This window comes from Clarias gariepinus, chromosome 25 (assembly GCF_024256425.1).
Source record: "Clarias gariepinus isolate MV-2021 ecotype Netherlands chromosome 25, CGAR_prim_01v2, whole genome shotgun sequence".
Taxonomy (NCBI): domain Eukaryota; kingdom Metazoa; phylum Chordata; class Actinopteri; order Siluriformes; family Clariidae; genus Clarias; species Clarias gariepinus.
In genome coordinates, this window is record NC_071124.1 from 4,224,500 (window position 1) to 4,240,059 (window position 15,560).

The 15,560-nt window shown below is 37.3% G+C and overlaps 1 protein-coding gene across 1 annotated transcript; it reads left to right on the forward strand.

Moving 5' to 3' along the window:
* Positions 1–2,860: 2,860 nt before the first annotated feature.
* hhatla (hedgehog acyltransferase like, a) lies at positions 2,861–13,816 on the forward strand. The gene is made up of 12 exons (XM_053486202.1): positions 2,861–3,044; positions 5,490–5,629; positions 6,979–7,046; positions 7,799–7,912; positions 9,082–9,276; positions 9,365–9,574; positions 9,919–10,090; positions 11,388–11,532; positions 11,622–11,657; positions 11,759–11,960; positions 12,361–12,502; positions 13,413–13,816. Exons 2-12 carry the CDS (start codon positions 5,524–5,526, stop codon positions 13,535–13,537), a joined length of 1,515 nt encoding a protein of 504 aa, XP_053342177.1. The 5' UTR covers positions 2,861–3,044; positions 5,490–5,523; the 3' UTR covers positions 13,538–13,816.
* Positions 13,817–15,560: the final 1,744 nt, after the last annotated feature.

The window sequence follows — 15,560 nt, forward strand, 5'->3', positions numbered from 1 at the left end:
TATCTTCAATTCATTTTTTTTTTACACCCAGTAGTAAAAAACTTAAAACCTTTGGGATGAACTGGAACACTGACTGCATGCATTAGGTTTCCCCCAATATTCATGGCTGACTCAAACTCAAACCATATGGTTATATTAAAAGGTTATAAAAATGTCATGATCATCAGTAATCTATGAGGCTGCTTCCCTTTAGTGTATTATCCTACTGTATTACTCGTATCGCCCCAGTGACTCGCACCGTAAGAGCTTCACTTCCTAAGATCGAGGACATTTACAGGAAGTGTTGTCTCAGCAGAGGACGCAACATTACAAAGGACTTCTCTCACCCTGCCCATAGGCTCTTTGCCCTCCTTCCTTCTGGAAGGCGCTACAGGAGTCTCCGGACCAAGACCACCAGGTTCAGGAACAGCTTTTCCCTACACAGCTGTTTCCTTGCTGAACTCCGCCCCCACCAGGTCACACTGAACTTAACACCATCACTCTGTCGTACCCATCACTACTTATGACACACTAAATTACATATCACTCTATCAATTCAATTCAATTCAATTCAATTTTATTTGTTTAGCGCTTTTAACGATTTACATCATCACAAAGCAGCTTTACACAATCAAAAGAACTAAGTTTGTATGAAATGTGAATGTGTATGAATCAAAATGATATGATTGTCCCTGATTGTCCCTGATGAGCAAGCCTAGGACGACGGCGACAGTGGCAAGGAAAAACTCCCTGAGATGGTAATAGGAAGAAACCTTGAGAGGAACCAGACTCAACAGGGAACCCATCCTCATCTGGGTGAAAACAGATAGCAGTGATTGATGTGCATAATAATATGCGAGACTGGAAGTTTAATATAAGAGGAGATGTGTGCAGCTCAGGAGCGACATGTATAGCTCGACAGAGAGATAGGTAGAGGAAATAGGAGAGAGGGAGAGAGAGAGAGGAGAGAGCAGAAAAGGAGAGAGCAAAGAGATGGAGAAATAACAGTTAGGTATGGTCACAGTCGAACAATGTAAAAAGTGAATGTATATTTAGTGCAGAGTGCAAGCAGAGACTCCGGCAGGACTAGCTATGACAGCATAACTAAAAAGGGAGAGCCAGAAGGAAACACAAACATGAGGGCTTCCAGAGATGTAAGGCAACCAATCACCTCACCGTCAACAAACCTGAGTGATCAATGAGAGTGAGGAAGACAGCATCCAAACATACCAGTTCACCATAATACTCTACGTCCATGAGTCCCCCAGATCTGCTCCTTTACCTAAGGATAATCTATTTATAAAAATGCTTGGCTAAATAAATAGGTTTTTAGCCTGGACTTAAACACTGAGACTGTGTCTGAGTCCCGAACACTATTTGGAAGACTATTCCATAACTTTGGGGCTTTGTAAGAAAAAAGCTCTGCCCCCAGCTGTATTTTTAATAATACGCGGTACTGACAAGCAGCCTGCATCCTTTGATCGAAGTAGGCGTGGCGGATTGTAAGACACTAGCAGTTCACTCAGATACTGCGGCGCGAGACCATTTAATGCTTTATACGTCAAGAGTAGTATTTTAAATTCGATGCGAAATTTCACAGGAAGCCAATGCAATGTAGATAAGATAGGGGTGATGTGCTCATATCTTCTGGTTCGAGTGAGGACTCTCGCTGCTGCATTCTCTATCACTACTTTACATAAACTTAAACACTCAGGATTGCACTATTCATAACTGTTGCACATATTTTATATAATAATCTCCCTCATTTCACTCTCCATAACAATTGGCACATGTACCGATTCAGCCAAAAAAAATTATACACACTCGAGGAAAAGAACAATAGTATGATCGTATTATATTCATATAATATTAGTAATAATTTTATATTATTGTCATAATATTATAATGTGCATATCAATATATAACGTATGGTAATAAATTTATTATTAAAATATTTATACATTTTTTTCTTTTCCTGAAGTGTGTATAATTATTTTTGTTTTGGCTGACCATCTTATTACAATGGTACTGTATAACCACCTATATGTCCCTTCATTGCAACCACACTTAATGTAGCCTACATAACTCTTCTCTGTGTATTGTTTACATATGCATATTATTTTATCATGCTATATATCTTCCTTTATTGCACTCAGTGAATATAACCTGTTCTGTGTACTGTTATATGCAAATTTTACAAATTACATGTGCATTATTTAACATTGTATAAAACATCTTTCACACTGCATACATGTAAAATCATTGCACTCTTTGTACATAACTCCTTCTTTGTAAACTGTTTACATATGCAAATTATTTAAATGGTAAACCATACCTTCCTTATTGCATACATCTAAAATCATTTGCACTTATCGTATTTACCTCATTCTCTGTATACTGTTTACATATGCAAATTATTGTGCACTGTGAAAAAAACTACTGTACTGTATTTCGTTGCTTTGTACCACACATGTGCAGTGACAATAAAGAATAGCATCGAATCTAATCTAATCTAATCAAATCTAATCTGAAATTAGCTTTTAACACATTACTATTTCTTTATCACAACTATCCTGTGGTTGATTATTTTCTTATTACAACATGCCACAATGAGCGTGTTTTGCTCCTTGCATACTCATGAGCCTCACTCCTACACAGAAATTCCAGATGTACAGTACCATTATTTTATTTCTGACTCCTCTAAAGCTAAACTTCCCCATCGGTACAAACGCGCCCCCCACGACGCAAACAACTTGAGTGTGTAAAATGCCACGCAGAGCTTATCTTGTAGCCTACAGCAGGTTTATCTTACACAGCGCAGCGCAGCTATCCACTGCAGTGCTGGAGTGTGTGAGAGCTAAATATACCCCACGCACCCCCCCTCCTGCCTCAACATCCACCACCAGCCGCACTGCCGGAACATCGGCACTCTCAAATCAGTACGGATGCATTAAGACAAACTGCACTTTCACCCTTTTCTTTTCTTTTTTTTTTTCATTCTTTTCAGGTGGGAGGTTGAGATCTGCTCTTCAAATATCCGGGCTTCCAACAAGAGTGGACCTGAGGTTAGTACTTACTGGCGATCTTTTTCTTTATCGAGAATACGCTTCCACTGCAGGTTTACTGTATTACTAAGAAATTTCTCATGCTTTCCATCATTAAAAAGAAAAAAAATCAAAATAAACAATTTCAGTGTGCATGGTCTTGATGTTTAATTGAAGGTGAAAGTAATAGATAATAATCAACTGCTGTAAATGACGAACTCGTGATCAACCGAGCTGTTTAAAGGTTATTTATTGGACGGTTTTATAAAGACCCCCGTAGTGGAGTGAAAGCCCTGTAGCACTGAGCAACTGCTCAGGCTATAATAGGAAGAGGTTGCTCTGAGCAGCTGACGGTGCTGTTTCTGAGGAGCCGTGAAACGGACACTCCCATTTAAGTCGCTCTACAGCCCTCAAGTTCCTCCGAGAACGTGACAAACGCTTGCGCTACTTTTATTCGCTAATTTTGCATCTAAACAGGACGCATTGGTGTCTTTAGGTAGTCCTGAAAACATTAAGAAATTGTTATTTATTCAGATGTAAGAAGATTTAGATGGTGCTTATTATACGTATAGTAATAATTTCTAACCAGGCCACAATAAAGTACAAATATTTATCATTCATTTTGTTAGAATTTCCATCATTTAGAGGCGATGATGTAGTTTTATTTTTCATTGGAGAAGATATGACTGCATCAGATTATTACTCCCACCCATTTCCAGTAAGTCCACTCTAATATTGTTCAGAAGACAGATTCCCATTATGAATCAATTTGCTGAATCAACTCTTTCAAACAAATCACTTGTCACCAGAATCACATTCGCTTTAGTTATTATTTTTTAAGTAAAACTTTTCTTTGACTTGCAAAGCTGTTTCTATCTATAATTAAAATAATAACAACAAAAAAGTTATAAAAAAGTAACTTTCGATTCAGGATTTGAATTGATTCACTTTTGATCTGAGTCATTTAAAAAAAGAGTCAGTGCTTTAGTTTGAATACTTCATATAAGGAATGACTGAACATACCTACTATATCCATTTTCAGTTTAACTGACTGATTAATTGTATTAATATCATTATTATAATAATATAATAATGCACACTATATTTAATTTTCATATGTAATTCTAAACAATTATATAAATACAATTCTAAAAATAATAATGATAAAAATAAAAGAACATGATATTTATAAAACATCCTTACATTTTTTAAAATGAAACTTTATACTGTATATATAAAACACAATACAGTACATGTCAGCTGATTCACAGGACCGTCTGCGAGCCCATGGTGTATAATAATATAGAACTTATGGTAACCATGGAAACGAATGGGGGTGTTGGGAGTAGGGTGGCCAAAACTTTCGGCCAATCGGGTTTCAGATTGCTTTTAGCGTGTGGGGAAAGTCAGACACTCTGTCTCTTTCTCTCTGAGTGTTTCAGTAGGTAAAATTATAGGATTATAGGATTATAGATTTTAGATCATCGGTGAGTGTCACAATTCAGAAATGACCGATTATATATATATATATATATAAAGAGTCAGCCAAAAAGAAATATATGCACCTTCAGGAAAAAAAAAAACTTAATTTTAGGAATAAACTCTTAAACTTAACTTAAGAATAAATCTTTTATAATAAATATACTGTACTACATTTATTGCTATACAGTATAAAATAATGTACATCATTCTTTTCTTTTCTGAAGTGTGTATACATTTTTTGGTCTGTCTTTGTATGTACTGTATATGTACAGTATAAACTGAAAATAAAATGCCTGAATACCTGTGAGATGGTGACATAGTGGTTAAGGCATTGGACCATGGTTCGGAAGGTACCAGGTTCAAAGCCCATTACCACCAAGATGCCACTGTTGGGCCCTTAACCAAAGCCCTCAACAGCTCAGATGTATAAAGTGATAAAAAATGTAAGTCACTCTGGATAAGGCTGTATGCCAAACGCTGCAGTGTAAATGTTAGATTCATGACTTAAATCTGTGTGTGTAGAGTTTTTGTGTTCTCCCCGTGGGGTGCGTTTCCTCATGCAGATTAAGCTAATTGTCGTTCCCAAATTGCCTGTAGTGTATGTACGCTTATTGTTCTTTTTTTTTTTTTTTTGTTTTTTTACACAAAACAAGCACAACAACATTGCATAATACAGGTTTGTCAAACTGGATCCAGACAAGACACATCTGGGTGCAAGCTTTTATTTCAGCCTCGCTAAAGCCACACCTGATTCACCTGTTTAAGTCATTCTTGGCTATCAGGTGTGGCTTTTGCTTGGTTGGAATGAAAGCCTTCACACACACACACACATACACACACACACAAACACACACACCGGCCCTTTCTGGATAAGGTTTGACACCTGTGGTCTAATTAATTGTATTTTAAAAATACGTTCTACGTTGAGGTTCATTAACCATGCTAGTTTAAATTCTATTTGTTTCTCCATCTGTTTGTCTGTAGTTTCCACTTTAGATTTCGGTGCTAGACTTGAATCATGGGGATCAAGGCGGCCCTGCCTAGAACAGAGCTCTACCTCTACACTGCTGTCCTCTCTCTGGCTCTCCTGTGGGCAGGAAGCTGGATCATAGAGGCATCCAGTGGTGAGTTATACCACATTTCTGGAAACAAAGTCATGAGAATGTGGTTAATATCGACCGTTTTGTGATGGATACCACTATACTGGATAGTGATGAGAGGGTCGAGTGAAATACATTATATCACACTCCTGTATGATCTAATTAACACCATCCCAGTAGGGACTTTGTGCTATTTTAAACATAAAGTATGAACAGCAAGGAAGGATCGTTTTAGGCCAGTTGTTGAAAGTTGAAATGAAGAGCTCAGTTTAGCTCACTTGCCAAACGGATAGATGAGAACTTGCAGGCAGCAGTCAAGAATCTGTATTCGATCTTTAACCTTCTTCCTTTTTTTTTTTATTGTGACCTACACCAGGAGATGCCACACATCATGTCTACGTCTTGCAGTAGTATAGTTATTCAGACTGAATCATGAATCAGTGTCGTCTCTGAATGACAGAAATATCACGAGGGGTTTTTAACGCCCACCATCCACCCACGTATTATGTAACAGAATAACTGTTTATTATTCATTTTTCAAGAACACAGTCGGATTTCTGTTAAAAAAGACAGGGAGGTCTGAAATAAGCTGAAATAATTATATCAGAGACCTTTGTGTCCAGGTTAGTAGTTCTAGAGCCAACATTTAATTTATATTTACAATGAATAAGATATATACTAAGAATGAATTCTGGTTACATACAGTATTGTGATGCAATTTCCTGGGGAATGAAGGCGTAAAGCGATTGACATTTACAGAAGCACAGTACGGTGATGAGACTCTTAGTCACAGTCATATGTCATGTGATGATAATGGACGTTCATTCATTTCTTCATCTTCATTGACTCCTTTAACCACAGTGGGTATTAATAACCGAAACTCCTGGTGGTGGAGTTTGATCGGATCCCCTAACCCCAACCCCTAACCCTAGCACATGGGACAACACAACAGACAGGGAAGACACAGCTCTGAGACTTTGGGTTCTGCAGAAAGCGCTAGACGCCTATCCCTTGATTGCTGAGTGTGAAATGAGAACATACGTGGCTGCGTTGGAAATTCCTTACAGAGTATCACACACATTCACACACTCATTGACACCTTTTAATGTTGTCAGTCTACACTAAAGTGGGAGGAAAGCGAAGGGAAAAGGAGCGAGACCATGTGACATTGCCCACAGACAGTAACACAGGCTCGAACCCAATATCGAACCACAGAATCTGGAGCTGGAGATGTGAGCTCAGAGATAGGCAATATTTTTTTCCACATTAAAATACATTTAAGCAAAGAGATTAAGCATACACTATATATTTCTATAAGTGCATTTTTATTATTCTATATATCTATTTATTTATTTATTTATTTTTATTTCCAGAGAATGTTAGCAGAAAGACTTTTAAGTCGAGTGTGAAACCAGGATGGCACTACTTTGGAAGAAAAATGGTAAATATGTCAGAATTTAATCTCTAAAAGAGCTGGAAATTATTAATGGCACAAAAGCCATAATAAAGCTTACAGTGATTACGCACATCAATTATTCATTACCATGTAGTTTAGTGCACAGAAGAGATGTAAATTTCAACATTCATAAAAAAACCTTATTCCATTTTAAACATATTTAATATGATTATACTGAGTCAGGAATAAAATGCTTGGAGAGTGGTGTTACAGGAAGATAAGAAACGACAGGGTGGGTCATGTGACCCAACACAAACGTTTTAAAGTTGATTATTCTGTCACAACTACACAAGTGTTTTATTTATCTCATACCACAACAATTTGTTGATGATTATTATTTTTCAACAGTTTATAATGTATAAGTAAGAAAAACTTAATTCCAATAATTGATCGCATTTTATGAAATTCATGTATGAAATATTTACACAATTTTACATAATACAAAACAAATGGCACTTATATGTAGACAAATGCATTCATTTGAATCACTAGAATTGCATAAGTTTAAAAGTGACAACATTGTCGTCATGTATAATAGTTATACTATTATTCAAACACTTTTTTTAGTTGAATGAAAAATCTAATTTTATTTTTCATGCGCTTTATTTAAAAAAAAACATACTAAACTTTTTAAGCTGTAAAGCATTTGTTTTTAAATAACTGATGAAGCAGGATCAGCTCTTGGTAGTACACTAAGACCTCTAGACCTTGTCCAGTAATTTATTTTCTCTCCTCAGGACGTAGCCGACTTCGAGTGGGCGATGTGGTTCACCACTTTCCGCAACCACATCTTGTTCGCCCTCTCTGGTCATGTGATCTTCGCCAAAATCTGCTCCATGATTTCTCCCAAGGTGGGTCGGATTGCTTGCCAGTAGCATGTCTTGCCGTAAAAACAATTTCTAATGATTTCTACACATGCATTTACACACCGCATGGGTTGATAAATATGCTTAGGTGGCAGGTTATTAAATTGTAAAGTTGATTAATACAAAAATAATTCATATTGACAAAAGCGCTATAAAGCTGTACCATACTTTACGTGTATTGTAATAAATACCAAATGCATTGTTGTTGTTTTTGCTGTTTGCTTCCTGTGAAGATTGGTTTAGATGGATATAAGGTAACCATCATTTCTAAACGTTTCAACATTTGTGTATTTCCATTTCATTTTCATTACATCATAACATTGCATAAGGTCTTCTTGGTAAATATATACGTTTATCACATGACACCAGAGCATGATTGATCATGAAGTATGCATTCTAATATCCTAAATGACATCACAGGAGTTCCTGGGAGGCCAGCGTTTCAAATGTGAAGCAGGCGGTCGATCATGGTTCCTATGTACTGAGAAAACTTTCTACCTTCATGGTATCCAAGCACTAATGAAACACTAAGATAAGTGCATTAGTGTAGCAGGGGATTATTTAAATAAATAAAGGGAGTTTTTACTTGTAGTTTCTATAGGAAGAAAGCACACAGGGATTACTATAGTTGAAGCTCCACGTTAATGGACTGAACAATGCATAATTGTTCATACAGAGACATTTATTTAAGAAGTCTCCAGTAACAGCGAGAGGTAAAACTGTAAGTTTTCCAACACTGGAAATTGTTCAGGACAGAGGACATGTTTCTAATTAACATGACAGGAATCATTTTTATCTTATTAACTTTAAAAAACAGTATATAGTAATATACAGTATACAGTACAAAGCTTGTAAGTGATAACAGGGATCAACTTGTTTCATTGACATGGCACAATATATCTATAAATGTTCATTATTATTGCCAAGGCGCCAGAGCATGCTGTTGTCACGCTTTTTTCATAACATTATCAATACTGACAATGTGTACCTGTAAGTACACCTGCAAGTACTGTATATGTTGTAATAATATGGTTTTATCACACTTTTTTTGTTTTACACTTTCTTCTAATACTCGAAACAACGGGTCCCGTTTAAGCAAAACCTTTTTTGTGATTATTTCACTTTCCTAATGCATTCTCTATCCTGATCCACAGAACAGGTCTCTGATCTACATGCTGTACGGCTTCCTGACCGTGTTCATCATCATGGGCTGGACGTACGTCTCTCTCATCCTGTCTCACTGCATCCTCCTCTACAGTGTAGCCCTCGTTAAGAGGAAGTGGCTCTGCTTCCTGGCCGGACTCACCAGCCTGGCCACCTTCAAGATGGAGCCCTTCAACTCTTGGCAGGTCCGAGGCTGCGCTACTGATCCGTCATCATTCTAGCCCTTTTAAACATTCCTTATGAATCCTGGAATTTGTTTTCTACCTTTTTTAGGCTGGATTCGTCACCGGTACCTTCAACCTTCAGGATATCCTGTTCTACGGCGGTTGCGGGTTCTCCGTCATGCGTTGCATGAGTTTCGCGTTGGAGAACTGCGAGAAGAAGGACGGCCACTACAGCTTCATGGATTTAATCAAGTATAATTTCTACCTCCCGTTCTTCTTCTTCGGACCCATCATGACGTTTGATCGATTTCATGTGCAGGTGAGTGCCTCATGCTCGTTCATAAGATCTTGAAACCTTTGAAGCTCACTTATAATGGAAGTATAAGACAGCCGTTGAATCCATCAATGCATTTAAGTGTATAGCCGTAGGCTCTTAACCCAACTATAAAGCTCTTATGATAAGTAGAGATCATCTTACCAAAGCTCTTCACATTTCCTGCTGGTTTTATGGTATCCATGCACCAACAGATTCACACAACCCTAAATTCAGACCAGAATCTTGTCTGCCGTAGTCAGATACGTTAGATATAAGATTAAGCTGAAAGTACTTGAGTATTTCTTTAACATTTTGAGCTTTGTAATGGGATGTTGTTCTTTCTTTAGGCCAACAACCCTAGCCTGATTCGTAAAGATCGAGAGATGTGGAACATCATCATCCAGGCTTTGGTGCACCTTGGAGCCATTTTGGTGGTGGACGTGTTCTTCCATTACCTGTATATTTTGACTATCCCGACTGACATGAAGCTGGTGAAAGACTTGTCCGATTGGTCATTAGGTCAGATTCACCTTCCTAATGTAATGTAAGAGCATCAAAATAAGTGTTAGGATGCACACAGCAAGATTAATTAATTAAAAACCAACATTGGTCGCGAGTTTAGTCCTTCTGTACATGTCTCCACCTAAGGCGAATGAATGAACTGGTGCAGATTGTCTTTAAAGAAGCCTTTTTTTGGCTCTTAAGGAATTGTTTCACCTCAGTAACCTTGTCATCTTTAAATGACTGCCACGTAGGGTTTTTTCCAGGAGATGAGAGAGCAAGAAGACACTGGGTGCGAGGTCAGGAGAGTAGGGGGGAATGAGGCAGAATTTCCATTTCCATTGGGCAAATATTTTTATATGATAATACAAATTTTATGACCACTCCTCATAGAACAGAAAGATAAACAGAAACATTAAAAATACTGTGTGGGAGGGCTCCTGAAGGGTTGCAGTGTTTAAGTGCTCACCCTATTGCTAGTTCGATTCCCGGGTGATGTTGTAGCCTCCCATAGTCGGGGTCCTAGACAGAGCTGATAGGTTACTCTGGACTCTCACATCAACTGCAGCTCTAAGGCATCTGTGAGTTCCAAAATTATGTGTTATTATTCATTAAAAAAAAAATTTGATCATGAAAAATTTTTGGGAAATGTCAAGAAACTCCTTCATTTTTCAATTGACCAAAGAGCCCCATTCCATCTTTTTGTCCATCCCACATCTTTTCCACTTCAGTAATAAAAAAGTGGCATTTCCACTTCCTTTCCATATCACCAATAAAATAATTAGATATTAGATTGTAGAGATTCACACCTAGGTGTCACGGTGGCGTAGTAAGTTGCACTGTGGTCTCGCACCTTCAAGGTCAAGGGTTTGATTCCCACCTCGCGGCTGTGTGTGAAATTTGCATTTTCTTTCTGTCATTGGTGGGTTTCCTCCGGGTACCCCGGTTTCCTCCCACAGATAGAAGACCTGCAGATTGGCTAATTGGCGTCCCCAAATTGCCCATAGTGTGTGATTGTGTTTGTGTGCGTGTGTGCCCTGTGATGGACTGGCACCCTGTCCATGGTGTACCCCGTCTAGTGCCCGGGATAGGCTCTTGGGATAGGCTCCAGGGATCCCACGACCCTGTGCACAGTATAAATGCTATAAGTGCTGATCCTGAAGATGAATATTAACACCTTGTGCGCATATCAGGGGCGGAGCCAGATTAGGAGCGACGGAAACAGAACAAACTGCAAATTAAATTCCTGTATGTGCTGTAGTCCAGTTCCAGAACTTTCATACATTAACACTGATCATTTTGGTCTACCTTGCAGCTGGTTTGGCGTACTCGAACCTGGTGTACGACTGGGTGAAATCAGCCGTCATGTTTGGCGTCATTAACACAGTGTCACGGCTAGACCACCTGGACCCTCCAAATCCCCCTAAGTGTATCACCATGTTGTACGTCTTCGCCGAAACGTAAGTATAGACACGTTATTTATTCTCTGACACATAATAATAATAATTAAAAAAGGATTAACTTATTATCTTATGTTTTAAACTTGTAGGCACTTTGACAGAGGCATCAACGACTGGCTATGCAAGTGAGCCATGTTATGTTTTATATGTATATATTTTGCATCTAAAAGACTTATAATCGTATACAATTAGTTGCAATGAACAAGTCTTCTTGTTTGCTATTCAGGTACGTCTATGACTACATTGGTGGAAATCATGATGGAATCTTCAAGGAGCTGGTCGCTACAATCTGCACCTTCTGTGTCACCACTCTTTGGCTCGGACCTTGTGAATTGGTGTATATTTGGTCTTTTTTCAACTGCTTCGGCCTGAACTTTGAGCTGTGGGTGGCTAAGTTATTTTCCCTGCCTCCTTTTTCTACCATTGAGGTATGACACCGTCAATCATCTGTTCATCATAATTCCGTTTATTACACTGTGATGAACATAAAGGAGAGACAGCAATAATTCTGGACTGTTACTGGGGATGTGAACACTTTGGGGAACGCTGGTATAGAAATATAATCACTGACGGAGAACCGTGATGCATGCTAGTGGAGTTTTTGTCTTTTTTCCAACATGTCCTGAAGAGTTTATGTTACAGTAAGTTAAGTTCAGGCTTTATTCATCACGCATATTTGTCAGAGCTGTTGTAGAAAATAAATTAACAATCCGAATATTAAAAAATATATAATGCTGAGGGTTACAAATTGTTTAACATGCAAGAAAAGTCAGTCAGTCAAGCTACCACATTATCGTACTGATGTTGTTATTTTTGTTTTCCTCAAAGGGTCTCATGTCTGAGGCGATGTCGCGGCGTATCAGAGGGCTGTTCAATGCCGTTAACTTTTGGCAAATCGTCCTGTATAACGTTCTTGCTCTGAACAGTCTGGATTTTGCTAAACTGGTGGCCAAAAGACTGCTGTTCAAGGGTAAGTGTTATAGAATAATACAGAATTATTTATAGTGTAGTTTATATGTAATTAAGTCAGTACTTATAAATAAATAAGTTTAAAAAATAAAATAAATAAATAAATAAATGATAATAATAAATTAGTTTTGTGTTCGATGTTTGTTTGGTTACTTAAATTAATAAGTTTATGTAATTTTTGTTGGCTTAATATTCCATTTTTCTTGGCTGTTTAGAACTTTTCTGTTGTTATCATTGAAACAATATATTCAGTACTGTGCAAACGTCACATGCAAATAACTGCTGTACAACAAGGATGTCTCCAAAAAATTATTTCTACATTTAAAAAAATACAATAACAGTAATTAATGAAACAAAGTCAGATAATTGGTCTGATGAGCCTTTGCCTAAAATATAGTCTCATGTACAATTGGCGCAGTTTTACTGAACATCCTGCAGAACCAGCCACAGTCATTCTGAGATATTTGGCCCACCTGCTCAACTTTCTTTTTGCTTTTAAATTTAATTTAATTTATTTATTTGCTGGAATATTAATTGTTGTTGTCCTTTCGGCTGCTCCCATCAACGGGTCACCACAGCGGAACACTTGATCCGCACAAGAACTTGGCACAGGTTTTACGCCGGGTGCCGTTCCTGACTTAATGATGAAGTCATAAAATAAACAACAAAGTTTGTCCCGAAACTTTTGCACAGTACTGTAAAGAAATTCAGGAAAAACTGCTCAAAAATTGAAGGGAACAAGGCGTGTTCAAGTCAAACCAGGACTAATCCCCTTATTTTTTTGAGCAGTGTATTACACAAAATAATTTTTCCTCCATAAATAGGTCAACTAAAAATCAATTGCAAAGTAGTGAAAAGATCATAGCGATATTTCTCTAACTACTGCTCTGTTTGCTGTTGCTTTCCCCCAGGCTTCCCCCTGTCCACTCTCTCCGTACTGTTAGTGACCTACTGCGGAATACAGCTGGTGAAGGAGCGCGAGCGAAAACATGCCCTGCTCGAGGAAGCCGAGGCGAGCAAACCCAAAACCGATTAGATGAGCAGGCAGCGACGTTTTGCTGCGCCCGAGCTTTTCATACCAAACCCGCGCCGTTCCCGTCACCATGGTCACTGCTTGAATTAAGCCTGTTTAATAAGCACAGGGCGTTTTTAACTGTGAATAGGCCTCAAGTGCACTTGCTGTACCTTTCTCAGAGACTGCCACACATGAACCAAGTGCATTTTTGTATTCATTTTATTTAAATCTATTACAGATTGTCTGGAAAATGGGCTTGCCAAATATTTTATGTAGATTATAATGAATTGAACCATTAAAGCTGAAGAAAAAAGTCTTTATGTTACAATGTCTTGTCTGTTTTTCCTGTTCATTTGTTTGGACATTAAAATCTCTTTCTTGTAATATTTTCAAATCTTTTACTTCATAAACCTTGTTATGAGATAGCTATAAGTGATTGTTGAACTTACTGTATGTAGTGTCGCTAAATAGGGAGTGATCCATAAACCTAGAATACTAGAATAGAAAAGACACATTTTCATACATAACGCCATACATATACACTCATATATATATATATATATATATATATATATATATATATATATATATATATATATATCCATACACTTTCATAAGAAACATGTTTTATATAATCATTTTGTCTGTTTGTTTTTGCTATTCATGAGCCAATAGAAGTAAATATTTTATAGTATATATCCACATTACATATTCATCTTTAATAATGTGAGTCATAAACATACAGTTGGACAATAAAAAGAAAAAAAGTTTCACTATAAATGGTTCTTTGTAGATTATTCTATGGTAGCACTGTCAGCATGCACCTCTGGCATCTCTGTGCTTCCTAAATTTCCAGTTTCCTCACATATTTCCAAATCATCCATAGTGTATGATTTGATGTGTGAGTATGATTTGGTGTTGTGCCATGAGATAGAGTGGCTCCTCATACATGCTGTCCCCGGTCTTGTTCTCCGAGTCCCCTAGGATAAACTCCAGACCGCCTACAACCCTGCACAGGATAAGCAGTATGGAAAACGGATGGATGAATGAAGGTTCTTTTGCTTTTCCCTCTGAAGGAAACTAAGGAACTAAAGGTTCTGTAGAAACCTACAATAGAAAATATTTTGTTCTGATTAGTTCTCCATTAAAATTTCTTTTAAAAACCATCAATAGACCTTGACTAAGAACTTTTAGGATTGTATAAATAGGTTGCACACACAAGTTCTGATGTCCAACGCAGTTTGATAATTCCCGTCCTGTTCATGGCCAGAGTCTCCTGGATGGTCTTCAGATCCATCATGACCTTAACCAGGATAAAGCTCTTACTGAAGAAGAATGAATGAATGGTCTAGTTGGAAATATGCTTTAAAGACCACCATAATTTTAAAATGTAGTTACATGTGTAGAGTGCATCTTTAAAAATGGCTGGTAAATAGACAGCTGCTTTTAAGATTAAGAAGAATGGATTGGAATTGAATTAGTTGGAATTAGAAAGGGTCGGAATTGGGAAACTCTGCCTTATATGTAAATTTGCCAGGACAGTTTAATACTAATACTGTATGCACCACTGTACAGATGATTTTCATTCAAATTCAAATTCAAATTTTATTTTTCACATACACAGTCATACACAGTACGATATGCAGTGAAATGCTTATACGACCGCCGGTGACCTTAAAAGAAAAATAAAAAAACTATATATAAGGAATAAATATTAATAAAAGAAATAACATAAAATACAAAGGAAAATAAATGTAACTAGTAAAATTAACAACTGTACAAATAAGGGCATGTAAAAATAATAGAATATAGGAATATGGGGGGGAAATATATATATAATTTTTTTTTAAGTGTTTAAAGTGGCGTTGAAATGTCTTAAAGTGTCAAACTCATGTAGCCTTATTCTTCTCTAAGAAATTAAAATAATTTCTTCTTTGATCAATAAGCATTCTTAACTATAAATCGCCTTTTTGATCTGGCATGGTCATCTTCAGCAACATGTCAGCTGTCGGTTAGAACCTTCTGTTCAAGATGGCAGCAGTAA